The sequence below is a fragment of the Daphnia carinata genome, chromosome 1, assembly GCF_022539665.2.
Source record: "Daphnia carinata strain CSIRO-1 chromosome 1, CSIRO_AGI_Dcar_HiC_V3, whole genome shotgun sequence".
In the NCBI taxonomy this organism is placed as follows: Eukaryota; Metazoa; Arthropoda; class Branchiopoda; order Diplostraca; family Daphniidae; genus Daphnia; species Daphnia carinata.
Window position 1 is genome coordinate 867,230 of NC_081331.1, and position 26,368 is coordinate 893,597.

The 26,368-nt window shown below is 40.4% G+C and overlaps 3 protein-coding genes across 6 annotated transcripts; 1 reads left to right on the forward strand and 2 right to left on the reverse strand.

Annotated features, from left to right (window-relative positions):
• Positions 1-78: 78 nt before the first annotated feature.
• LOC130691918 (WASH complex subunit 5-like) lies at positions 79-6,708 on the reverse strand. 2 transcript variants are annotated; one of them, XR_009001324.2, is made up of 22 exons: positions 6,453-6,708; positions 6,291-6,381; positions 6,034-6,225; positions 5,743-5,963; positions 5,446-5,671; positions 5,090-5,381; positions 4,927-5,025; positions 4,661-4,816; positions 4,481-4,600; positions 4,024-4,407; positions 3,863-3,966; positions 3,583-3,799; positions 3,244-3,517; positions 3,022-3,184; positions 2,846-2,948; positions 2,592-2,775; positions 2,134-2,511; positions 1,622-2,044; positions 936-1,109; positions 678-870; positions 377-614; positions 79-304 (listed from the first exon to the last, which is right to left on the reverse strand). XR_009001324.2 is itself a non-coding variant. In XM_057514954.2 (18 exons), exons 1-18 carry the CDS (start codon positions 6,575-6,577, stop codon positions 1,891-1,893), a joined length of 3,483 nt encoding a protein of 1,160 aa, XP_057370937.1. In that variant the 5' UTR covers positions 6,578-6,708; the 3' UTR covers positions 1,468-1,890. The 2 variants fall into 2 exon arrangements, 1 of the variants encoding a protein (XP_057370937.1); XM_057514954.2 differs by lacking the exons at positions 79-304; positions 377-614; positions 678-870; positions 936-1,109 and having other exon boundaries at positions 1,468-2,044.
• Positions 6,709-7,054: 346 nt separating this feature from the next.
• Positions 7,055-11,979, forward strand: LOC130691949 (alpha-1,3-mannosyl-glycoprotein 4-beta-N-acetylglucosaminyltransferase B-like). 2 transcript variants are annotated; one of them, XM_059496064.1, is made up of 12 exons: positions 7,058-7,219; positions 8,699-8,892; positions 8,962-9,102; positions 9,310-9,474; positions 9,558-9,691; positions 9,951-9,997; positions 10,076-10,386; positions 10,457-10,581; positions 10,647-10,754; positions 10,815-11,145; positions 11,216-11,334; positions 11,397-11,979. In XM_059496064.1, exons 2-12 carry the CDS (start codon positions 8,793-8,795, stop codon positions 11,421-11,423), a joined length of 1,608 nt encoding a protein of 535 aa, XP_059352047.1. In that variant the 5' UTR covers positions 7,058-7,219; positions 8,699-8,792; the 3' UTR covers positions 11,424-11,979. The 2 variants fall into 2 exon arrangements, with proteins under 2 accessions (XP_057370976.1, XP_059352047.1); XM_057514993.2 differs by having other exon boundaries at positions 7,055-7,219; positions 8,699-9,102.
• A 1,157-nt stretch (positions 11,980-13,136) lies between these two features.
• On the reverse strand, positions 13,137-21,367 carry LOC130691927 (meiotic recombination protein SPO11-like). Of its 2 annotated transcripts, XR_009421344.1 has the most exons (8): positions 21,167-21,367; positions 20,869-21,078; positions 20,344-20,537; positions 20,103-20,248; positions 19,871-20,008; positions 19,553-19,738; positions 14,595-14,732; positions 13,137-14,097 (listed from the first exon to the last, which is right to left on the reverse strand). XR_009421344.1 is itself a non-coding variant. In XM_057514968.2 (7 exons), exons 1-7 carry the CDS (start codon positions 21,262-21,264, stop codon positions 18,970-18,972), a joined length of 1,092 nt encoding a protein of 363 aa, XP_057370951.1. In that variant the 5' UTR covers positions 21,265-21,367; the 3' UTR covers positions 18,957-18,969. The 2 variants fall into 2 exon arrangements, 1 of the variants encoding a protein (XP_057370951.1); XM_057514968.2 differs by lacking the exons at positions 13,137-14,097; positions 14,595-14,732 and adding an exon at positions 18,957-19,089.
• Between the last annotated feature and the right edge of the window lie 5,001 nt (positions 21,368-26,368).

Consider the following 26,368-nt stretch of genomic DNA (forward strand, 5'->3'; position numbering starts at 1 on the left):
TGTGCTTTTTTTGCGATAGTAGTTTATAAATAGGTCATACATTAACAGCATTATTGACTAACAAACAAAATGGAAGTGAATATCAATATTTTAACGTCAGCGAAAAATAGACAATAAACGCCGATACAAATAGAAAACAATTTACTAAAGGCAGAGATCGATAGATATACGTAAAAACCGCGGCGTTCCATGGCGACATTTCCTCCAAACGAATGGCAGAGTTTAATCCAGCTACCAAAGAGAACAGTTGAATGACGTAGGGTAGACTCAACGTTAGCCACGTCAGAAACGCTATTTGAGACACCTGTTCAGTGGACGAAGTAATTGTACAGTGACGTAAAACGATTGATTAATTCAATTTTTTTCAGAATAATACCGTGGAGATGATGACATGGAAAAGTCTTCTATGATGATCTTTGTAAAGTAAGAGTTTCCCATTAATGCACAGCTCTCTTTCGTGCTTCAACACTTGCATTTGACGGTGGCAAGTTGTCAGGATGTGCGGCATTCGCTTAACGGTTAGAGTTATTGGCCGGAGATAGAAGAAGAGAATCCAAAAGAAACTGATCATGGTTTCGTCCAGCTTCGCAGATGGGGAAGCTTTAAAAAAACACCTGTACAACCAAGAATTTTTGCGCAATTAAAAATGGGAAAGCGTAAAATGTGAGCTGCATTACATTTGAAATGCGGAGCTGTAATGGTAGAGGTTCCATGCTGCTAAAGATGATATTGTAGAAACAATCCAGGTTCTCATAATTACCATGTGCACGGGTCGGTTTTCATAGAGCCTGAATTGATGCTCAGCCATACGCTTCCTTCCGATTTGACTTCGGTATAACGAATCAAATCCCAATGTCAAAGAGAACAGAGCTGTGCGGAGATAAAAAAAAGGTAACATAAAATGAAATTGTGAATCTCCGATGACCTTTCCTTACTCAGGATGCCATTCCACCGGCAAAGTTCACAGTCTTCTTTTGGATTGTATGCACCGACAAGGGCTAAAATGCCATTTGAAAAGCAAAAAAATAACAGGTACACATTGGCTTCGTTAGGCCAATACAAAGCCAGACCAAGGATAAGGAATCCATAGAAAACCAGGGCGGTCAACTCTGTAAGAAATGTGTTTGAGTACAATTATTAAGGTTATCTAATTAGATGCGGATTATTCTATATTCGCAGACTCCCAATGTCTTTGCTGGAACACAGTATTTTAAAAACTATTTTTATGGCATTGAATTAACTGTTTTGCTGTTACCTCAGAGAAAACTCTTTCGTGGCACAGCGGAAGGAAAATCAAATTCTAAATGTAGAAACAATGCATCCAATTTCGGTTGGTTACGATATTCATTGCTTCTACTAGTAGTATATAGGAAAAATAGATCAACATTTCGATTTCACTACCTATAGTTGTTATTAGGTTATTCGGCTACTGTTCCATTCACTACAGATAAACATAAGATTAGAAAATGATGCCAAAAATTCAATCGTATTCTTCTTTTGATACAGTAGGATACACAATTGTAAGGAAATAATCATCATCATATTCCGTCGAGAGAAAACAAAAATAACAGAAACTTATCGCCAAACACAAACTGAAACAAAACAGAAATTTGACACTCACCCAGCACACATGCGATTTGATCGTATTCCATCCCTCGTACTGACTTTGAGTGAATGGTTTGTTTTCAAAGCATTGACTATGCGAGCAGGCTGTGGCAAATTGGTTTACACGAAGGGAACGAAGCCTAACAACCGGAAGGAGCCTATGATTCCATTCCGCAAAGAACGTGAATGTTACTCGGCAGCACGCCGCTAACTGACTAAAGTCAACCAATACAACTGCGACACTTTTCCATTATGCAAAACAACTAAAGGCCACACAAAGCTTTATCACGCCATCGACGTTTTATATAGCGACCAAACACCTTCGTTGAGTAGACTGTTTAAAAAGGCACGGCTAATCAATCCACACTTCTCCCATTGCTCCAGCAACGCCAGTGTAGTTCCGCTTTCGCTTGGAATTTCCATAAGATTCTCTTTATTGCTAGAAAGAAAAACAAAAAATCGATAAACAACCAAACCTACAACAACTTCTTTTTTTTTAACCACAAACTGAAAGCGCAATTTGATTACCTCGCTCCAAACTCCAAGTGAGAACGAGCAAATTGGATTAAGAGACTGCAGCATGCCTGTGTGCTAGCAGAGCCCAGGTGACGAAACAATGTAGCACTTCCGATCACAAAGGGTGTGCCGTCCACGCCGTCCTGAGGGCGTTTCGACACTAGACTAGCAAGTTGTTTGCTATACGTAAACTTGTGTAAGTTCGACACGATAAACAAAAGCAATAAATGAGGTATGTAGGGTAACTCGAGACTATGTGTAGCAACGTAAATCTTCTCGAATGGCTCATAGAGGCCCGACCAATGTAAATACTCTGCCAACTCGGGAAGCAATGACGTGGAAATCGAACTCGAGGTTTTGTCGCGACGCACCACGTCGTTTACTACTGATCTAGAATTCACAATGCAGTTCGTATTAGATTATGAATCACGTTGCTAGCGGAACGTATTGACTAAACAATCGCATCTTACAAGCTGAGAGTTTCCAATGCTTGCCAAAGAAGTCCGGAATCGAACGATGCGGTTGATTTTAGTTGTTGTGAGCACGATCGCCTCAGCAGCTGTAGTTGGCCAATTTTCAGCACACGATCGAGGAGCGTCTGAAAAGACTTTTGGAAACGCGTGCAGTAAGCTCCATATGTTTTACTTGGCTGGCCTGTTAAAGGACACAGTTAACATTCCTGAGGTGTTGTTTAATAAAAAATAATAACAAGTTCAAAACAAACCGAGAATTGCTGTTGTGGGTGCGGTTAGATGATCAAACTCTGCAAGAACTTCCAAAGAATCTTGATGGCGGAAAACTTCTTTCTTTAAATCACTAAAAAGGTTCTGTCCCATAATCGAGCAAACAAGATTTGATAACATGACCACGTAAATCGAATTAAGGCATCTATATTCTTACCGTTAATTCAGTGGTGATCATAAAGGCAAAAAGAGTGTCTAATCCAGCCAATCCCGATGTACTTAGAGCTTGTTCAAGCTGGGAGAACAGTAGAAAGTTCAATACTTCAGCTTGCGATTTACTGTCATACCAAGTGTTTGTGGAGAGAACAAAGATTGTTGTCCTAATTAGAAATTTGCGTGGTTATTTCGTGATAGCTGTATACTAACAATAGGAAATTACTTGGGATCGGTGATACGAAGAATTTCCCGGGCTAGTCGCCCAATGAACGTTGCCGAATGAGGATCATTGGAAGGAAGCCGAGGAATTGGCACAGCGGTGGACTGGAATTTACTCTGCCAATCTTGAATGTGGTCAGTTTGAAATGTATTACATTCTTGCTCGACATTGTACCCCACGATTCGTGCTGTTTCCTCTTGAAACATACGAAGACCCTGAATTCGCACATAGTCTTGAATGTACTCAAAGGATTTCCGGAGACCTTCCATGGTTTCGCCTTCACAGACAAAAAAAAGTATTTTAAAATCAGATCAATAGAAAAAAGTACGTTTTAAAAACAACCTAAACTGGTTAGTTTAAGGGCGAGATCACTGTTTTTGGATTTGGCATTGAAAGAGAGCGAGTCGTGCATTGCCTTTGCCATTCTGCGTACCAATTCCCGGCGTATACCCTCTTCCAATAGTCGCTTTGGATCAAGACGGACAATGCCAACTAAAGTTGTTTTCATAGCTAAGATACCTTCGGTGAACGTAGAAACGGATTCTGTTAGCTTGGCAACCTGAAAATGAATTATTCCATAGTTAAACGAGGAAAAATTTCTATTATTTATTTGACGTCATACTTGAAATCGCTGATCGAGCTGTGCGTAATCCTTCAGTTTGTCCTTATCCAATCTCATGGGCATCTCTTTGATAACGTTTGTCTGAAGCTGTACAATCTGCTCGACTAATTTCATTGAGAAAATTAATACTCGAATATAGGCATTGCTTTTTGCTTGACTACCTAGTGCAAACATGGATTGGGGAATTATATGTAAGACATGGCGAATGTAGGAGACGAGTTCGGTGGAGTAGTATTGTGATACGGAAACCAAATCAGCGCTTCGTGCTTGGTTTATCCGCATCAAAGGCAAATCCAAAGCGGAAGATAATTTCAAAAATGTTGCTCTCAGACGACCAACAAGAGTTGGATCTTTTCGTATTGCCGTTTGCATGTGGCCAGTGTAAGAATCAATTATTAGCCAGGCATAGCTTAAATCAGAAACTATTTGCAGAGTGATCAAAAAATCTTCACGAATGTTTGCGGTGCGTATCATATGATGCAGTTGACGACGGGTTTCCGTCAAAAATTGCTTTACTTGCAACTGTGAATCCAACTGATGAAATTCTGGATTCATAAAGCCAAAAAAAGATGAGTACATTAAACTGTGTGCAATAGTGGAGACATTTCAGTATACTACCTTGAACTTCTTCGAGAGCAGAAATTAGCTGAACCATTTTACGGCCGGAAGCTGTGCCTTCTTCATAGTTCAATGCTTCTACTTGTTGGGCGATCTCACGAAGCCATAACTGAAGACTCTCTTAAATACAAACGAAAACATGAATATGCGTAGAGAATATTATATGAAATATATGTTAACCATTTTTTTCGACTCGGCTTAATGGCTTTGCCCCACTGAAAACGTCCGCTAACTCTGTCAGTCGTTCTATACATTCCTTTTTGCATAGGAGCCATTTAGCACGTTTCTCGGTCAATAGAACTCTGAACGTTTCTCGGACATTCAATTCGAGTTCCGCTGCACAATAATCAGTAATCACAATTAGACTTGTCATTTTGCTTTGCTAACCGTGTAGTAAAATGGCCTAACACCATCACGCTACACTACGTAACTTTACGAGCAATTACCGCAGTCGAGCAGTAATTCGAAAACCGTAACTGGCTGATATTTCGTATCGAGAAGAACTTGGTCTCGTACTTGCCGGCATTTTTTTAGCGATTCTGCACCTACATCATAAAGACACTTTAAAATATCGACATTGTTTCAAAGTATACGAGTTGTTCATACTACCAGCAGCTAACGTATTGGTGTGTAAGAGCATCCAGCGTAAAGTAACGTTCGATTGTCGGATTAAATTGATCAGCTTTTGCATATTGTCCAAAAGGAATTCTTCTGTCAATACCCCTTCTTTAAGTAACTGACGCAAATGCTTTATAAGTTGTTCCATTTGGTTGCAATGTTTGATTGAGCACTCTTTCACATTTGCGGCCTGGATTGTATTGCTTAGTGCCATACGTGCAGCTTTGTAAGGCTCCCATACTTCAACCAAGTTGAAGATTAAACCCATGTACACGCTAGTAACCTATGCCAATCGATCATTATATTAGTTTTTTAAATACTATTATTATCATTAGTGTTAGTCTCACCCAGTTGTCTGGAAAGAATTTGTCAACGATTTCTCTCATTTTTGCTGTTTGGTTGTGTAGAATGTCGGGTGTAAAGTAAAGGCAAATCACGAGCATAGCAGCTTGCTGAGCAAGGGCCGTACTTCGGTGATCAGGATGTGGATGTGTCGCAATTTGGTGGTAGATGTCATCTGATCTCAAATGACCTATTACAACATCCAAATAAACTGGAACAATGGAAATGCGTCTGTAAGAAAAACAGCCAGCAGCCTAAGGTAAAGGAGCCCAATAAATGTTGTAGGTACTAATACATTTTACCTAAAGTATTCTTCTGGATAATTTTGAGGTCTCTTTCCTGGCTGAGATTTCAAAAATCCTGTAGAGCGCAACAGTTGACATACTTCATCTAACTTTGAATAAGAATGGGTTCTTTGTACAGAATATCTATAGTAGGAGACTAGCATGCGCTCCCTAACAGGCCCATCTATGTGAGTGTCAGTGACTAACAGCATAATGCCATATAGGTAAAGTGCCTCACACTGCCAAAGAATTGTGTTAAAATATCAGCAAAGTTACATAGACTTTCAAATGTAATATGATCAAACCAACCATTAGCTGCTTTCCCTCATCATTCAAGAAAACTGTTTCAAGAGTTTGTTGAATGTACATGCCTTCTTCAACTTCATGGAGGAAACCATTTAGGTCACAAACATACTTGTGAACACTTTCAAATGCTAGATAAAACCTGGTCAGAATCTCTATGTAATTTTTACGCAATTCCTCATCTAATTCCATCAGGAGCTATATTAGAAAGTGATTTTAAGTTGAAAATAAGTATTTTACATGAAATTAGGTAACCAACTTACATCATTTCCATTAATTTTTGAATCAAATGCATCCTGTTCTTTGAAATATCGAAAATCCAATATAATTTCCTGGTACTTATTTTGATCAGACCTGTCATTGCAAAAAATGTTAAATGTCAGAAAAACAATGTTTTGGATCAGGAAATAACTTCTAGTTATTACTGAAAAATCGGTGGAATGAAATCCTTCAGACGTAGCAATTCGGCTATGATTGCATGGCCTCGCGACACTAAGCGTAGAAGAGTCTGACCACATAAATTGTTATCAGCTAAAAAATCTTCCGCCATAGTTCAGCTAAAACTTTAGCAGTTTACGCTGACTACGGATGTAATGCCTAGCACACAGAACAATAAACACTGTCCCAAAATAGTGTTCGTGAATTGTAATGTTTAGTTGTTTACGTTTTCTGAAGTTGTCAAATGTCAACAGACTACCCGCGATTACGGCCCGGGCCCACATGTTGAACACGTTCCCCAAATAGGATAGATGGCTCTGCTTGTGTGCCAATGTTTTGCAAAATTTTAGAACTCTTGGCTTAAACATTTACATTAGTACGTAAAATATTTTGAATAAGTTGAACATTGACGTTTCATTAGTAATGCTGCACAGAGGTTTCTGTATGATATAAATATTAACTCCTTGAAACCGGTCGTTCCCTATCCATGCTTCTAATGGCTGTAATCCTTAGAGCCTCAAGGGCCTTGTGTTACTATAGTATTCACAGGAACGAATGTAGTTCGATGAGGCAGTCTGCTTCGTGAGTATGTCGTGAGCGAAAGTCCTCAATGGTTTGCATTCATAGCTGGGAAACTCACAAGATTTTCATCCACTTGCAGTGTGTTGTATCATGGAGTTGTGCTTTACAACGCAGTGAAATCATCTAGGAATTCTGCGTTGGTTTCCTACTTTCAGCCTTCATACATTGAAATGTTAGTATCCACTTTGAAACGTTGTCGAAAGAATTAATAATTATTTTCAAAATTCATGTGCATCACCTGCCTTGGTTTCCGGTTCACTGTTACTTTCCCTTACACAACTCTGCGTTCGGATGTGCCCATTTCTTCCTTTCTCTTTCGTTCTCCCACGTTCGTATGTCACGTTTTCTTTTTTTTTTTTATTGCATTCATCATCTTATGAAATGCCTTATGCAAGAATGAAAAATATCACTGTTCATCCACGATTACTACAGTATCGCCGTATGATAGGTTACACCAGAATGCTCTGTTTAACAAGCGGTTAGGGCTGTATGCTGAAGCGTACATGAATTAAATAGTTGTTTCAATCAAAAGGCTCATTCTCCCCCCCGTAAGGAAAACTTTTAACGTTTTTACGGTCGGCCAAAGTTATTTAGCCGCACGGCTTCCGTTCGGGAAACTGTGGTTTTGAAAGAACGATTCTAAAAGTTGTTCTGTCTTAATAATAGCGGTTAGCTCGTTGGGCACTTTAACAACGTTTTCTCCTTACAAACTTTATTGAACCAACTCTGCGTGCAAAAAAGTGAAATAGCCACTTGAGATACGACTATTCAAGTGGTTCTAAACAAGAAAGTAAGGGCGAAAACCCTTAAAATTCGTATGCATCCTGGATGAAAATGCATCTGGTTTCTCCTCTAACTATTAAAGAAAACTGTGGAAGAGAAAAGCTGATGGCAACAGACACCCTGCTTTGTTTTGGTTTTGCCGACTGGGATATTCCTTCCCCCTCCATATACATACGCCTTGTGCTATATCTCTCGTCTCGCTATCTGGGGATCCAGCTTTTTCTTTTGATTCCGTATCTCACTGCGCTCTCTCGACCAATCGATCGGTTGGTCGAGAGCGTGAAGAAAACATGTGAAAAGAAAAAAAGTAGTGTCTCTTGCCGAAACTGATTAAATCGTTGACATTTGATGCAGGTTTTGACATTTTCTCTTTGCCGTTTACCCGGGAGTTTGTTGACTTATTTTGTTCTCCTGTATCACAGGGATATTGCTTTTCGTAAAGTTGCCAAGCATATTAACGAAAACAAGCTGGAAAAGTTTATCTTTTACTTTTACCTTATTGACTTTCTCTGTATTCTTTTTATCACACCAAAAAGTCGTGAAAGTTGAATAACTTCACGAGGTCAATGCTCCCTACTTTTGGCAAATGAAGTCATAATGTGACAGTATCTGTTGGAACAAGAACAAACCAAACATGTTGAAATCTTGGTCGGATTCTTCATGGTTCTGATTCACTCTCCTGGGTCGGGGCGCGTTCGGGGGCACCTGTGCTGATAGGTCTGTTATCGTTTTTGATGACGGGTCAGTGGACATTAGTGATAAGGCAAACATAATACCTTGTTCTGCCGTGACTAGAGTTTTCTAATCAGTTCATGTAGATACAGCAGCAGTTACCACGTCAGTAACATATATATATTTTTTATTTCAGGTGGTGCCCTGACGGAGGCGTGTCTAGGGTGTCTACCCTGTAAATTGGAATCAACGGGATCATTTCGTCCGTCTGACAGCCACTTCCACGCGAAATGTTAAGCGGCGGTCGGATATTTCGTAAAAAATTGGCTCTCATTTTGTTGGCCATCTTTTGTGTCCCCTTCACCGTCATTCTTCTGCATCGAGACGACAGTAATTACACAGCCCTTTTTTTCTTAATTTTCACACGTTGCAAATCCTTTTCAATATGTGCTCGAATAGATGGAGCTCGTTTGGAGGAGGAACTTACTTCGGAAATTGCTCATCTCCGACAACGCGTCTCGCAGGTTGAAATGATTAACCAGGCACGGCGGAGGGACTTGGCTCTCCTGACACAGCACGTCAATCGATCTCTACCATGGAGTAAGTTCATTCTTCTTAATACCTCACGTTCGTCCGTACATCTTCACCTGTTTCTATGCGCTCAAGAGTTCCAACAGTCGTGCAATCTTGATACATTGATTTGACAGTAACGTAAGTTGAACTCCTATAGCAACTTGATGTCGGTGCAGTCAACCGGTGGCAAAGTCGCTCATTGATTGATTTATTCATGATTTTTATTCTTGGCAGATTACACTAATGGGGAAGAAATCGCAGAACTGTCTCGTTTGCTTTTGGACCCCGATCGCAGCCAAAACTTGCGTCTGCCCAACATTTTCTCTTTCTTGCCTTACCTGCTCAATAATCCGCTCAGCACTGTGCCAGCTTTTGTCCTCGGGCAAGGAAAGACTTACGGTACTTCTTTATCTTATGATAATAGTGTAGAATATTTTAACATCTTTTCTTTTTTTGCATGGTTTTTTTTTTTTGTGTTACAGCGTCGATTGTGCTCGGTGTTCCGACGGTTAAACGCGAATCACAGTCGTACTTACTACCGACTTTGGCTAGTTTGATTGCATCCATGAACGAAGAAGAGAAGAATGATACTCTAATCATCGTTTTTGTAGCAGAGGTAGAGTTGATTTTTTTAAATCCATGCACTAGCCATTGGATTGGTTAGGCCAATTCGTTAGAAATTTCTTGGAAAGCGTATGCTTTCTGCAATCCTTGGATAGCAAGACATATTGAAAGACGCTATTCGAAGGTTCATTGTCTGGATGGGAAAGATACCAGACAGCCCTATCAATCACATTGAGACAGTATTTTTAGATGCGTGCCTGTGTATTGTAAACATCTTATTTTATTATCATTCTTGAATTGACATATTGCAGACGGATATTGAATACGTCTCGGTGATAGCAGAGAAGATTAAGAAGCAGTAAGTGTTCGTAACTTCATTGAGTCTATCCGTTTTCTTGGTTCGCTTTTGAAACGTTTCTCTTCGGTTTCTATTCAGGTTTGGAGATGCATTGCAGAGTGGACTTCTAGAAATCATTTCGCCGCCATCTTCTTTTTATCCCGATCTGAACGAGCTGCGGGTCACGCTAAATGATCCTGTTGAGCGGGTCAAATGGCGGACGAAGCAAAATCTCGATTACGCTTTCTTAATGATGTATGCGCAATCGCGGGGGATGTACTATGTCCAATTGGAAGACGATATACTAACAACATCCGGCTATGTTACTAAAATGAAAAATTTCGCTATTAAAAAAGAGGCCATGAACCTCGACTGGTTTCTCTTGGACTTTTGCCAATTGGGATTCATTGGTATGAGCTTTATCTATTTTTTCTTTTCTTCCTTTCTTATTTTGTACTTACTTGTCATTTCCTCTCGCAGGAAAGATGTTCAAGAGCACGGATTTAACCTACATTATCCAGTTTGCCATAATGTTCCATAACGACAAGCCTGTTGATTGGCTACTGGATCCAATCATCGAAACCCGATACTGTCCTCACGATACGGTAAATTTTAAAAATTTAATAATTAAAAAAAAAAAATTTTGATTTTCTTTTGACGCCATCTGCAGAAAAAATGCAATCAGATCAAACTCCTCAAGTGGATACACTTCAAACCGTCTCTATTTCAACATGTGGGCACAACTTCATCACTCAAGGGCAAAGTGCAGAAACTTAAGGTATCAGTTTCGCGATATTCAACTTCCTTCAGAGTTTTCACCAAGTTCATGCTTCATTAGGATAAGAATTTCGGCAAGTTGCCACTGTTCACGCCGCACAAAAACCCATCGGCCAAAGTGACCTCGCCCATCAAAGCGTACAAGCAATTTACGATCCAACGAGCATATCGAGGCGATTCTTTCTTTTGGGGTCTGATGCCTCAAGCCGGCGACGATATTGTTTTCGAATTTCACACGCCAGTTGCGCTTCATGGATACCGCTTGCGGAGTGGCAACCATGAGCACCCGTCGGATTTGTTGTACAACACGACGGTTGAAATCCGGCCGGTCGAATTTGAAAGAGTAAAGGAATCCCTAAAAATATCATCCAATGAAAAATTTATTGGCGTCGGTGAGATTTTCAAAAAATCACGTGGGGGGTGAATTTTATATATATACATAAATCTGTGTCTATTATTCAGGCGAGTTCAACGACCTCGGTATAGCAGAGGGTAAGATCGACGCCAGCCTTTTTGGACCAATTAGCGCTGTACGCCTGGTTATTAAGAGTGCCAGTAAAAATTGGGTCATAATTTCTGAGGTACGAATTGTTAAAAAGTTTGAATTAAGCTTTCTAGTCTATTCATTGGTATTTTTGAGTAGATTATGTTTGATAAAGGAGGTGGATAGTAGATTGTGGAAATATAGGACAAAACAATGATAAAAGTAAATACCAAAACCTTTCAGTGCCATTCTCCAACATGAGCCAAAATCAGCTGAACGAGAAAAATGAAACAAAGCTAATATAGCCATGTTTGAAAATGGATATGAGAGTTCATCAACTATTCTTTTTTTTTTTGTCTTTCTGGTTTTGCTGAGTACTATTTACATGAAATAACTTCACATAGTCGACAATCCTATACTGTACTTACAAGAAACGAATATGTTCCTGTATGCTTGCTTCGTCACTAAATGTCACCCCATGGGGAAGGACAGCTTGGTCACTCCTGTTAAAAAGGCATGATTGGTGGCTGAATCACTAATACGCGGTCGACTTATGTGATTTCCTCGTATTTAACATTTAAAACCAGGTACCACTTAATATTTATGTACATAATTTGTTGCTCTTTTATAATGTTTGGTTATTATTGTTGTACGGTGCTATGTTCTGATGTTGATCTGAAAATAGTATCTTGTCGTCTGTAATGTGCAATAAACGCACGTGTTTTTCGTTTTTTTTTTCAAATGAGCAGACGGCTTTATGATTTACGGAATCCCGCAAGATGGCATCGGTGTGCAATTGCTTATTTAATGCACGAAAAAGAAAAAAGAAAAGAATACGAATCGACTTAGAACATCGTTCACGTTGATAAAAGAAAAACATTCCGTTCATTATTCAAATGCGGGAATTATGGGAGAGAGCCGAACCAATTTTTTTCCCCATTGTGTGGCCTTGAGCCAATTACATAAGACACATCTGGGTGCTTTATTTTCTTGGAACTTGTAAAGAATAATACGAACTACAAAACTAAGGTAGTAAACTACTACAGCGCCAGAATAATAAAAATTATTTTAGGTCAGTAATTTCAATACCGAGAAAAACAAATCGGGCAACCAAGAACTTGTTAAGAAGCAGACAACTTTTGAATGAAATGTCTTCCGGATGGGTGAACTCCGTCGCAGCTGTTCCATCTGTACTGACAGACTTTTAGGTTATCTGGATGCACACTGCTCATTTGGACGGGAATGAACGGCCACCATTGTTGGGAAAAAGTCCAAACAAAAGGACAAACATAAAACAAACAAAAATCTTGACGACCAAACGTCCACGGTGCAGGGGGCTACTGAAAGTTTTCACCGCAGAATGTCTATGTCATCAGTTGAAGATTGAGAGAGGAGTGATGGAGCCGAGACGTGACTTGACTACTGCATCTAGTTGAATAGGCATACAATGGTCTTTTCGTGCTAGCTGGTCATCCTCTACTACGAAACACTCCAAAGTGTGAGAAACACAGCACGTCGCATGCCTCGATTTGGGGTCTGGCGTCGGGATACGAAAAGGTTTTTGAGTAATTGAAATTCTCTTCCAAAAAGACAGGAGATGTGTTCGGCCAATGTTTCATCGTTCGGGATGCTCGCTTTCCTTTACGCAGAAAGCGACGACATGAAAAAAGGGAAAAAAAAGCGTAAGGCATCCAGCAGCCAAAGCCAGCAACAACTATGCGGAATTGTTGAAGCTCACAGTAGGACATCAATTCTTGGGAATCCTCGAGCTCCCGTTCAAAACAAAGGACACACCAAGACAACTGAAAGTATCAAAAACAAAGTAAAAGGGTGACCTTAAAAGTCAACGAAAAGAGACTGGAAAGAAAAGAGGCAGTATAATGGCAACAGAAGTCTATACCATCCGTCAATCCGAGTTTATTGATCGACCACAATACCGACATTAAGCCAGATTTGGCTGTGTACAAAATAAAATTCCCGTCTAGAGCTAAAAGAAGAAACATTCTTTTCTCTCTCTTTTTTTTTTTTTTTTTTATCTCGCAAGAAAACAAAAGCATATCGGAGAAAAAAGGAAGGCGCCGAGCTGGCACGCGAGGTACGTTGTCCGTACTCTTTTGGCCTCTGTGTGTACGTAGCATTCCAGTTCTCTTGTACTCGTAACGTCCAGTATTGTATTATTAGCCCTGTCGCCTCGTTGTAAGACAGGTCTCCTTGACATTCCGCATCTAAAGGTGATCGCACTCACATTAAACTGGCCTAAAGCATTCTTGTCTGCGAGGGAAGAAAGACATTTGACAGTCCCAGAATATTAGGACAGGCTTGGTTACTGCGCCATTATCAACAAAGCAGCACAAGCCGAGCAACAACAATTAGTAGATGTATAGAGTTGATTAGCTAACAGTGTCAAGCTGGGGACATGAAACAGCCAACGAGTTGGCTGCCAGTGAGTGGATGAGTAACAATTTCCGGCGACAACGCGATCGTCGCCCACGCTTGTGGACGAATGTCGGTGGAAGCCTGGCATTCTGTTGGCTTTTGGGCGTGCAAAGCTGTTGGCACGATCGGCAAATCATTTTGCCGTGAAACATGAAACGACGAGGCGGCCTGGGCCTGGACCAAGGCCATAAACGAGGTCGAAATGTTTGTGTTCCAACCGTGCGGAAGCTCGCTTGGCGATCTGGTTTTTTATAGTTGACCGCCATCTCTCTCATGATCTGCTGCGTCGGTGTCTGGAACATCGTGCCCAGGGCTTCAGCGGTCAATTTAGTTTTCCTGTAAGTCCGTTTGGTCAACGGGAAGACTTTGGCCGTCATGTCGCGCATCTCCATCGTCGCCACAATCACCCCAATCAGCACGAATACTGGAATCAAAGACAAAGCGAGAAAATCACATGTGGAACAAATAGTTCATTGCCCCTAACAAACGAGTCCATTTGTTTTTTTCCCACGTGATTTGCGAGAAGTGGCCCGGCAACGTTGAATTGTTCATAATCCGGCTTTATACTAAATAGTTCCGTCTTTTTAGGTGAGGGATTACATGGCCCAACATTAAAAATAGACAACCGCCGCAGAGTGTGTCTAGTAATGTTGGATTCGAATCCAAGAGTTGACATTCGATCGAGATAAAAAGCCTCCGTGATTGCTAATGCGGCAATCTCTTCCCGTCATCAAAGTAGGTTAATGTATATAGGCCTACACTGCGTGCGGCTTTGACAATCAAGATTATATGTTAACGAACTAGACTGACGTTTACAAACGAAAGCTGAACGTTCCTTTTTTTTTAGCTCCTGCACGCGTTTAAAATGTTCATTAAGATGAAGGTTGACACGATTTTTGTTGTTGTTATTAAGAATATTACCACCGATGCCGATGAGGACAGGTCCGATGTAGGAATAAGACGATTTAACTCGACGTTTTTGTGACTCTGGATCGACTAAAGAGACCGTCTGATTAAAGTTGACTGCCAGTTCAATTGAAGCAAACTCCGAATAGAAACCTAAATAAATTTTAAAAGAAAAAAAACAAAAAACAAAAAGAATAAAAAATGATTTAGTGGCTATCAATTATTCGTGATACCGGAAAAGGTGCCAGTGCGAAATAGGAACTAAAACGAAAGAGAAAAAAAAAAAGGAGATAGAAGGAGAGAGTGGATCGTGACGTGAGTGCGCGATGATTCATCTAAGCTACAGCGGCTTTTCTTTCATCCCGATTCTCTTTCGGCATTTCATTTTTGTTCTTTTTCCACGTTGCGTTTTTCTTTTTTAAAGGTTTCTATCTGTTTGTTGACCTGATCTTCGCAGAAGATGAAGTGAAAACGACCATTACAAAAGCCGACACAGCCGTGTCCACCTGCGTCTGTACTCGTTCCTCATGTTTAAAAGAAATTCGGTTTAAAACAAATCGTTCGCAATCAATGAAAAAAAAAGGAGAAGCATTTGAAAAGAATGTAGTGCGCAAGCTGCCGTAACACCCAAAAATAGGTACCTGATGTAGCATTGTTGCTCATCTTGCGACCATATAATGAGCCGATCGATAATCATTGCCCCAACGTTGGCCACCCCTCCGCCCCAACGGTTTATAAAGAACACTTTTGTAGTGCAAGTAATTGAAGAAAAAAAAAATGCTAGAAGAAAACGGCGAAGAAAATGGCAACCAGAAGTAACTATATTCGAACAATGTCACGCATTTTTCGTCGATTCGTTAAAAATAAGTCACGCGCAGCTATTGAAGTGAAATCGATGGCAATGCTGGGAACATCAGCGGGAATGAAAAAAAAAGTACGACATTTCTAACACACACACAAAAAAAATAATAACAATAAAATAGATGAGGAGGTAAATTTTAAATGAACAATGCCCATGATGGTCGGGATTTATTGTATCCGTGTGGGACTGCAATGGTTCATTGGATCAATAGAGTCGACACGGGGCGTGAAGGCAACATATGCCAGATGGCACGAATGCCCTTTTTTTTCCCTATTTCTATTTTCTTTTCTTGTACTAGTCCCTTTTTTTTTTTTTTTTTGCTGTTGTGTCTACGTAGACGACACAGTAGGGCGCTGAGAGTATCAAGGAAGCAACACCATCGGTTGCAACGCACGCAAATAAACAATAAGGTGTACCAACGACTGAACGTCTAACAGTATTTAGCTTGGTGTCGCGGAACGCGTCTAGAACCCTGTCGTATATCATTTAGGGCAAACGAAAAAAATGTGTACGAGATTGAAACTTCCAATTAAAGCGGATCAAAGTCGCTTGTGCAGGACCATAAAATAAAGAAAAAGAACAGGACAAACGCTGAACTGAATTTCAAGACAACGAACAGTGACGTTCAGTAATGTTTATGTTTCGTTTTTCTCTTGTATAGCTACCAACAAGAACGACGACGCATCCGGAGACGAACAAAAAAAGGCCAATGAAGCTGGCCCGAAAGGCGTTCCACATGCATGATGATCCGATGCCTCTCCACTGAGCTCGACGTTGTCTTTGCTGATAACTGATGTTGCTGGACGCGTTGCTGATGATGGATCGGCCGCACTCGCCAACTCCGGCATTAGGATCCAGCAAGCACGGCACACTTTCTGCACCCGTTTCCGCTTGCGTGCCAACGTTGCCGGCCGGACAATTTGGCGTAACGACGATTTGAATACCGCCGGTTGAATCAGCCATCATCACGTGATGCTGCACATACAAAAGTCACTTGAAAAAAAAAACAAACCCAAAGGATCACAATAATGTTTTCGATAGTTTGTATCCAGTTTGAAATTCTTTTTAAGGGGGAACACGTAAGCCGTTGATGCTTTTTATTTCACTAGCCACTTTGACGCCCCCCGAGGCGTTCTACGAGAGCGCGTGAAGATGTAAACTATTGAGCGCCAAGTTGAGGATGGTAGAAACTCACTTTCGAATCACACTCGCAACACGGGGGCTATATACGGTTGCCTTTTTGTTTTATAGATCCACCATTTTACGTGTAGAATTTATCCAACGTAAGTCTAAAAAGAATGGGTGGGTGGGGGGGGGGGAATAATGAAACGTTATGATATTATGACATCAGACCCGTGGCGAATTAATTTAGCAACTTCCAGAGTCTAGGTTTTCATCTTGTGGAAGCCAGTCTCGTATTACCATTCAATTTAAATAATTGGCCCGTCCATTAGTTATTCTTTTCATTAAGAAATGTACGGCGTTCATTAGGAACGTAATAAATGACGTTACGTGCTCACATACCCCGCCGAATGTAAAAACCGCTTTTTTTTTTCAAAACATGCGATACAACAATTGCAACACAAGCCGAGAAACTGACTACAGCTGTTGACTGGTCTTGTCCGGTAATCGATTTGGACGATCGATCAACCTATAAATTTGGTAGTCGGCCTGCACGAAAAAAAACATCACTCATTTTGATTGTTGTTGTAAGAAATCTCTGGCGTCCAGCAATCACTTGTTGATTCTGGGCCTCGTGTACGCGTTTAATAATTGACAGACGCTCTTCGTGTGTCTGTTGACACTCGGACACACAACTCGCCCCCGTCTTACTTCAAAGTTAAAAGTTGGACATCACGTCCGCTGGAACGCAACCTATCCTTTCGTGTAAGCGTCGATGTGAACGATGGTAACTCAAAGAGACTAGAGATCTCATGGTGCTGCACGCGGCTCAGCTTCCTTTCTCAACTGGAAGCCGAAACTGAAGGCTTACGTATATAGTGTCCCGTTGCGCACGGAGCCTTCGTGAGTTGGCCACTTCTTTAGCGTTACGTCCCTTTTTCTTTTTTTATCTCTTCCTAAGCAACGGCGCAAGCGTCATCCGCCCCGTGTGCTAACAGTTTCATACATATACAAATATTGCTTGTCCTTTTCTTTCAGTTTCACAGAATGGACAGCCGTGACAAGTATATCACCTCATTTCCATGAAACATGCAGCGGCACTCAAGTCTTAGTTATTCATTTAGTCGCTCCATAGCGTATACGAAATGGGGATCTTTGAATAAACGATGAAGAATACCAATCGAGGGGGACAGAGAACGCTAGAAAAAAAAAGGCACTATAAATCTCAATAACTGACGTTTTCCGACAGTTTAAGGCGGAAGAGGCAATCAAAAAGAGAGATTAAAAAAAAAAATAAGGCAAAAAAAAAAAGCGCATTATTTTAATGTCACCAACAAGTTCTGCTCTTTTCCTATACTGTTGATGCGCAAAAGAGAGAGCCCATTATACAGAAACTTGCAATAATGATGAATATTTAATGGCACCGCAGGGGGGGGGGGGATGCTCTCGCAGGCCGGAAGGCTCGATGTACATCCTCTCTATGTGTACACTTACTCAGCTAAACGAGTCATCCCAATCGATAGGAATTATTTGTATGATACGCGTCTTCTTCAATGGGCGTTGCAGCTGAAAAGATCTAAAACAAGGGCGGATTGCGTTGAGCTCTGACCGAACATTTTTTTTTTTTGTGCGCAAAGGGCAAAATTCGGGATTAGGATACGAGTAGCTTAACGTGCGTATAGACTCCTGCAGAGGGCCACAAAAAAAAGGCAATTTCTACCGAGATTCTTATCCGACCAAAAGGAAATTCTATTTTTTTTCTTCTTCTTTTCCTGTATGAAAACTCGTCCTTCCTCTGTACATCTCGAAAAAAAGAAATGGTAGGGATGAACACACTATGGGAACTTTGGATCGAGTAGCAGTAGTCCTCCCCCTTTCATTTTTTTGTTCTCACTCGTTGTCTACTTGAACATCCTCCTATAGACTGGAACAATAGAAATACGTACTAAAGGGACACAAAACTCCTCGCCTCTCTATTCTTTACAAAAAAATAAGAGATGTCTGCCTTCCGCCCGTAATATCTTCTGTTGGCCCGAGATCACAATCGCCTTAAATCGAGAAACAAATCTTTTTTGATGTTCATGTTCGACCAAGTAATAGCCTCCCACTGCTTTCGTTGGGGTAGCATGTAGACACACATACAAAAAAAAAAAAAAAGGGGTTTGTGTTTTTACGAGTGTATGTCAAGCTCGTGCTTGTACGTCAGCCATCCATACTCTGTTTGATTAAGTTAGTTTTTATTACTTTCGACGCTATTGCTACCCATGTCAATCGGCTGTGGTATAGATAAAGACGTTCCGTGAATGGGAGACGTAACTCTCGAGAATGACGATGTCTTTTTTTTTTTTTATTTATCTTCTGGAACAGAAAAAAAAAAAAATAAATAAATGTATGTCGGTTTTTCTTCTAAATCCAAGATTTGGACTGGATCTTGGCCGGTAGATAGGTGCGGGAGAGAAACTGCGGGTGGATTTTCGTCAGGCCCTGGATTTCGACTTTGCAATCCAATCGGCGTAATACAACCAGCTGCGCCAACCATTCCACGAAAAGAATAGAGTAATATTTTCTTTTAATGATGGCAGCAATTAAAAACGGGACAATTCATAAAAAAAAAAAAAAAAAAAACCAAGAGATCAAAGATGTTTCAAACTTGCGCTTTTGGCAGTGGCAAGATCAGTCGGAGCTTTTGTTCTAGAAACAAAAGACTATCTTTAAGCGCACTACGACGTTCGTTTCAAAGAAAAACCTCTAGAGCATAAGGCGTGATGATTGCCAGCTGAATCGATTATGAGCCAATTCAAGCTGAAGGACGAACGCAACAGTAACGTTTGAATCATTAAGTACGAAAACTTAATTTTGCCTTCAAAACCCGTGTGCTGTTGCTGACTTAACTAAAACGTTTGAAAAATCAACATTGCGTAATTTTGGTTTTTAAACGGGAATCATTTACTCCACCGGGTTTTTAGAATAAAATTTGGGTTTTTCTTACCTGTTCGTGGAGAAGCTGATTTTCGGTTACCGAAGGGCGTTGGGCCAGTGAGTCGATGAGCGATCGATCGCGTTGAGTTAGTGGCAATTTAGCTTCGTCAGGGATGTGTAAAGGCTCAATATCGCTTGGCTGGAGACCGATAAATCGCAGTTGGGGCGTGGACAAATGTTCAATATCTTCCAAATTCTATCGAACAAGAAAAAACAAAACAAATATAATATTTGGCCCAAAGGCCAATGACAATTTCAGTGAAGGGCTAAAATGAAGAAGAGGGCCATTGGGAGGTCCCCATAAATTTTAACAAACGTAGTAACGCACTTGACTTCCAAATCGATAGACAGCGAGGATGGAAATTCCGTGCGGATCTGCATCTACCAAAGCCAACGCGGGTAGTTGCAGCTCGTCCCACAAGCGACGCAGGAAACGACGAGTGTTGACATCCGGATAACCTTTTCCCTAAGAGCAAAGTACACACGATGAGAAAGAGTGTTGCGTGTTGAAACATACACATCACCGTAAAATCTTGAAATTGTTTTTTTTTTTTTTTTACCGTGATGAGAATGCATTCCCCGATGAAGGATTCGATCTTATCGTCAATCAATTTCTGGAACGTGCTGTCTTTTTCCACTAGCAAGATGTGGAAAGCCTTGCTTCGGAAATGAGAAAGTCTTTCAACGTCATTCGGTATCAGAATCCCTTTAAAAAAAAAAACAGCATTAATAACAGAAGAGGGGGAAAAAAAATAAGGTTATAGAGGTGGGTGTGTATGTGACAAGGGAACAGCTACATACCAGTTGGTGATTGGCAATCAACGAGCTTGCCATCTCCATCGAGAAAGTTCAGAGAACCTGCCACCAAACCTTTCGAAGTGGCACCGATATTGAGACAGCGTCGCGGAATATTCAGCAGTCTTGTCATCTGGGTTACTGTGCTGTCCAGTACCGGTTGGTTACCCCATAACGAAACGTCTTCATAGTAGATGTCACTGATAGGGCAAGAAAACAAGAAAACAAAAAAGGGGGCTAACGGAATGAAACAAAAAACCGAGGAAAGAAAAGACGCACTGGCGAGAGATCGTGTAACGAATGTTATGGAGTCACGTGACCTCTTGCCCAAATGGCTAGTCAAAAGTTTAGTAAGATTATGCGCCAAATGGGAAAGGGGTACACTAGTACTGTAATGCGCAAACAGAGAAAGCTTATTGGATTAGAAAACGGAAGAAGAAGGACATGTCTGCTCGAGACGGAATGAATGTGCAATGTAAATACGAAGAACAAGGGCATTTAACAATCGGGCGAATAACAAGATAATAATACCGTTTAGTAGACGTGGTGTTGGTGCGTAAAAGTGCATGTGATTTGGCGAGCAGATGGAAGAGTAACAAACATTTACGTCGTTGATTGGCGGCTTTCCACGTCATCATCTTGTCACTGCCATGAATTGGTAGCTGCAAAGGCCAGTCCCCTCTACTTATGGCAGCCACAACTAGTTTGATGTATTCTTCAACTCGTGCCATTGTTTCACTCCTTAAAACACATGTAATTAGGTGGTGTTAAACACTTTGTTATTTCTTTCCAATATACCAAAAAGTGAGAAACATTTGCAAGGTTATACTTGTTGGGTGGTGGATAAACAGGATTGACTCCATGAAATGCAATTAAGCTTTGCTTCAAATCGCTCAGAATGACGATTATCTCTTGTAAAGTCGTCATATTTGTTGCAACTGGTATTACGGCCAAACGATTTGCTTGTTTGTCACTCAATTAAAACTGGTTTGAGACAACGTTAACGCTGACTGGTCGCGACAAGCTGCACTAGTTTTTTTTTACCGCGTAAACTTTTATAAACGAAACCAAGACGTAATCGCTAAATCAAAAGAAAGAAGAAAAAAAACGATATTATCGAGACAAGTTTGAAGAATAAATGTCAGTTACGTCGTTGTGCTTGATTTCCCGCCATCAAAACGTTTTGTCGTCTGCCAAAAGTGACAAATTATCGATTGATAGATAATCGGTTTCTTTTCACCATGCTTCATAGACGTGAACTGTTCGTGCTGCCAAGAGTCAAGCAAAAATGGTGAAAGAAAGAATAATGAAATCGTGGTGGTGCTAAAGGCAAAACAATTTTTCAAGGAAAAAAACTTGGGGCAGAAACAGTTATTGTGTGTCGACGACCACCCCATTGCGAGAGGTGAACAATCTCATCACGTCACATGTCGAGTTCTAGTTTTTTTCGTGGCACAAAGATGGACGACCATCCGTCATATTCCATCGATGGCAATCGACCCAAGAAAAAACAAGACGGTGATCGGGTCGGCAACAGGAGCAAAACATGGCCCCCACACGAAGGGAGGAAAAGGGGTCGTCATAACAAAGGTTAGTCTAATAACATCTAAAAACCTGCCACATTTTCCTATGGTATTTTTGTTAGCATTCGTTTTGCGATCGTTTTTTTTTTTCCACGTGCATCTCCCCGACTCCAACAATGGAGATAAGGCCCTTTTTTAAACTGTAGATTTGTAAAAATACCTTGTATGTTTTGTTCGAACCGAGGCTTGTGTCTAACCTAGTGTGCGAATGAATAATAAAACAAGACTGTGCAACTCGCTGCATAGTTCACTGTAATAAAGGCCCATTGGGCGAGTAATGAGGGCAAACTGACTCTGAACATTCAAAGTCAAGTGGAGCCTCTTTGATCTCTTGACAAACAAAGGCTAACATCTTGTTGATATATTGTTATACATCCCAGTCTACTGTACGTAGAACACGAGATCTAGAGAGAAACTCTAGCACTTAAATAGAATCCCCCCCCTCTCTTTCAATGGCGTTTCCCAGAACAAGTCGAGTGGTTAGGCAAAGAAAAGGGGGGGGGGGCGCCTATTATGATGCATAGATATATTTTTCTTCCTTTTTTTTTTTTTTATATGGAATAATCGCTTTCATTTTTTTGTTGATTGAAGCATCATCGTCGTGGGCGACGAGAATCAAATGAGAGAGAGAGAGAGAAAAAAAATGTGTGCTAGTTTCCCACGTCAGACACGAATGAATGTACCAGCATCAGCAAAGTCCACATTTCCCGTTGAAGACTTTAGTACACAAGGAGAATGATTACAAACAGACAGTTTTTTTTTTCTTTCTCTCTCTCTTTTTTTGTCGTCTTCAAGACTAGTACGTACAGAACAACAACAACAAAAAAAAAAATGAAAGAGATATACAGAAGTGGCTCATTCCATTTTCATTCCTGTTTTTTTTTTTTCGCGTATTGGATGAATACGTCGAGAGTAAAACGTCATTTTTTTTTTGTATCTGTGCTGTTGTCAAGCCACCATGTAGTCATCCGAGTGTGTGTTGACGTTCGTCAACTGTTTTTTTTTTCTATAACTGTCCACGTTCGGAATTTCGCATTCTTTTTTTTTTGAAGGGATACCTCGTGATTGAAATAACAATCATTTAGGAACCAATCTTTTCAAGTAAAAAAAGCATCAGTGGGAAAAAAAAAATCGAATTTTAAAATTATTTTTAAGGATTTGCATTTGACATTTCGGGAAAACTGTTATTGTTCACGAGAAAAGAAAAGCAGCTGTTGCATTCGTTCTTCTTTTTTTTTTTTTTGTGAAACATAATCGATAGACGAGTGTTGCAGTTGTTGTAGAGTAGTCATACATTTACACACAAATCTCATGAATATTATTTTCATGACGATGGGGGCAGCTATTATCTACAACTATAAAATATACTGCAAAGTATATACACACACACACACACAACGCTTTACACGTCAGATATATAGCCGGTTCCCTCTCTTCTTTTTTATCTGCCACGCGAGAGGATTGTTTTCTTTTTTCCAAACTGTGTGTTGCACCTGCCCACCTTCCATTTTGAAAAGTCATCTGCCCGAGTGCGTGTGCTGGGTATCTCTACTTGTCTATACGATGCACTCATCAGGTGCCTACGCGCGTTCCCCTTTATCGTCAATGATCGGACCCCATTCTCCATTACTCGGAAATGTATTTATCAGAACACCGCGCAACGTGAAACGTTCGATTCAGTGCGCAATCCGAGTTCGTTAAATGCACGTCTTTTGCTCGTATCTTAATCTACTTATTTCGACTCTTTTTCTTGTTTGTTTGTTTTTTAAACGTTTCTTCTTCAAGAGGAATGTTCTGGGGCAGGCAAATTTGAATATTGAGGTACCCGACGTGATGAAAAACAGACTCGGTATCAAACGACAGCCGTTGCAGTCCGGTCGCGTGAAACTTGTTGAGCAATCCCCGTGTGTCTATAATAACGAAGTGGAAAACAAAAAAAAAAAAAAAAAAAAAGGACACAGAAAAGAACCAATGTACCCGCATGGTTGATATGCGCGCACATGCACATGGTGTAAAAAAAAAAAAAAATTTTTAAACAAAAACAAAAAAAAAAAAAAAAGGTATACAGTAAATAAACACATAGTTTGAAGGAGGCGCGTGCTGTCTCACCTGCCGCCGCCGGACCTCGTAATATCCCTTTTTAAGTCCCTTCTCTCCCCCCCCCCCCCGCTTCTCTCTGTAACATCAAAATACATCACCTGTTGCGTATATCGTTAGGTAGAAATGCAGATACCACGAGTCGTTTCGCGCAAAAATTTTATCAAAAAAATATTTGCATCTTGTCTGTCAATCAAAAATGTGTTTTCCGTTTCCCCAACCATCTGCTAAGCATTGCGCAATGTGGTTCTATTTTCTTGGAACGACACAACACAATCGATAGCAGCTGTACTAATTTTTGCGTTTTATAGTGAGGGGGATGTTGGCAAGAAAAAACAATTTTCACGTTCATCTATTTTTTTTTTTTTTTTTTTTTTTTTTGGTGTGGCTGGCGATGACCACAAAATTTCCTTCGGGATTTGTTTGTCGCACTTGGACGGTAAGGCGGCGGCTTGGCGTGAAACCGAAGAAGCCGCCGAGACGTGTGATATCTGATACGACATTGATGAACACGTCCACGGGACGCTGCTCCTCTGTTACCCCAACAAACAAATTATAATCCGCTCCCAAAAAAGGGAGTGTGTGTGTGTGTAATAAAAGAAAATAATAGAAGAAGACTATAAAAAGTCCATAAAGATTAGAACTAAACAAAAACAAAAAAAAACTGAAAATGTCCTTTTTCTTTTTAAAAAGCTCTGGTGCAAGCAGCCGAGTGAGACGAGCAGATGTGTGTCGCGTGTTGATATCAACATATTGCATCGGAGAAACGTTTTTGTTTGCGCGTGGTGGTGCTCGCTTCCAGCTTTACCTATTTGTTATTGTCGACCACATTCAAATCACCCGCACCCTTTTTTCTTTTTGTTTTCTTTTCTTTTCTTTCTTCAATAGGTATACGGTACTTGGATGCGGCGGCTGGTCTATCCTTCCGCGCCACCCGTGTATTGGCTTGCGAGTCATCCCCCCTTTTTTTTTTATTTTTTATTTTTAAATAAGAATAAGATGAAGATTGAGGATATACACACAAAGTCGGATCAATACGAGAATTAGCTCACGCATCGCCGCCTTCCCCCCCCCCCCCTTTCGCTTTGATTAAAGATGACACTGATCGGCCCTCCCCTTGTTTTTGATGTTGTGCCCAGTTTGATGAACTATGGCGGTGTCGTTTGCGCTTTTGATTCGCAATTTTATTGTTTGGAAAATGTCGAAAACAGGAGACGCTTCTGAATCTTTTACAATTCAGCGTAAATTCCTTTTTTTTTTTTTCAGAATAAGAAATGAGGGGGGAAGTTCTTCTGCCGCTGTGTCTATAGCAGACGATGTTATTGCGTTCATTTGTCAAATTAGCGACGCTCGGATGAATTCCTTTGGCGAAGGGTCGCCATCGCACCAATTTTGTTTTGTTTTGTTTTGTTTTTTTTCCTTGTTTTGTTTTTGAATGGTGTTGCCACACGACGAGCAATAAGCTGTGTGACGGTTAGCCGACAAATAAAGCCGAGACTACCGAGCATCCTATGTTTACTAGGCACGGCGATGACGTGATAATTAGCAGCCATTCGTTGTCCCCTTTTTTTTTTTTTTTTCTTTATCTTTTGAAAAAAAACAACGAAAAAAAAAAAGGGTTCCGGGATATTTTTCAAGATCACGTGTGATTGTGATTTGATAGAAAATATTAAGATTAAAATTGAGAAAAAAGAAAATTGGGCAGGTCACGTTTTGAATTTCCGTACGAAATTTTGCCTTGCGTCCTATTGTCTAATTGCGCGCGTTTAATATTCAGACTTTATCCATTAAAAACTCATCGAGAGCATCAACGAGTGGCCTGCCTCTAATTGCTTGAACATTGGCTTTAAAAAAACACGCCAGCCGTCGTTTTGTAAGGCTTAATTGATCAAACAATAGTTTGATTGAACTTGAACAAAAGACTTCTGTGTAAATTTCAACCAACCTTTTCCAGTTCCCCGTTCCACCCCCCCCCCCCGCCCCTCCAAAAAAAAAACAGCGTGTTATTTAAAGGTCGGCGGATGACGCGGCTAGGTCTTCCGCATCAAATAACAATAGCGCTTCATTTGTATATGCATGTATATATAGGCTACAGTATAATAAATCAATTAGATTTACCTTATTAGGCGTGTACACGTAGCGCAGTCATACCGGCCATCTTTCGGTCACGCATGATTTTGACGGTGTCCCCCACATGCCATCTGGATTTAAAAAAATAATAATAATAATAAAAGGCAAACACCTTGAAAATGAAAAAAAAAAAAAAAAAATGCTTTTATTTTTTTATTTTTTTTTTTTTTTAAGATTCTTCGGTGCTGTAATGGATTCAGTAGATCAATGCGTTTACGGAA

What these genes read in the sequence shown, in the direction of transcription:
- LOC130691918 (XM_057514954.2), bottom strand. Translation starts at nt 6,577, where the DNA reads ATGGCGGAAGATTTTTTAGCTGATAACAATTTATGTGGTCAGACTCTT. An exon ending in TGCTCTCGAAGAAGTTCAAG is followed by an intron (nt 4,408 to 4,480) that starts GTAGTATACTGA and finishes TTATGAATCCAG; the next exon opens with AATTTCATCAGTTGGATTCA. An exon ending in GCATTGGAAACTCTCAGCTT is followed by an intron (nt 2,512 to 2,591) that starts GTAAGATGCGAT and finishes TGTGAATTCTAG; the next exon opens with ATCAGTAGTAAACGACGTGG.
- LOC130691949 (XM_057514993.2), top strand. Translation starts at nt 8,793, where the DNA reads ATGTTAAGCGGCGGTCGGATATTTCGTAAAAAATTGGCTCTCATTTTG. An exon ending in CAATCGATCTCTACCATGGA is followed by an intron (nt 9,103 to 9,309) that starts GTAAGTTCATTC and finishes TATTCTTGGCAG; the next exon opens with ATTACACTAATGGGGAAGAA. An exon ending in TTGCCAATTGGGATTCATTG is followed by an intron (nt 10,387 to 10,456) that starts GTATGAGCTTTA and finishes TTCCTCTCGCAG; the next exon opens with GAAAGATGTTCAAGAGCACG.
- LOC130691927 (XM_057514968.2), bottom strand. Translation starts at nt 21,264, where the DNA reads ATGACGACTTTACAAGAGATAATCGTCATTCTGAGCGATTTGAAGCAA. An exon ending in GTTTATCCACCACCCAACAA is followed by an intron (nt 21,079 to 21,166) that starts GTATAACCTTGC and finishes ATGTGTTTTAAG; the next exon opens with GAGTGAAACAATGGCACGAG. An exon ending in AACACCACGTCTACTAAACG is followed by an intron (nt 20,538 to 20,868) that starts GTATTATTATCT and finishes TTGCCCTATCAG; the next exon opens with TGACATCTACTATGAAGACG.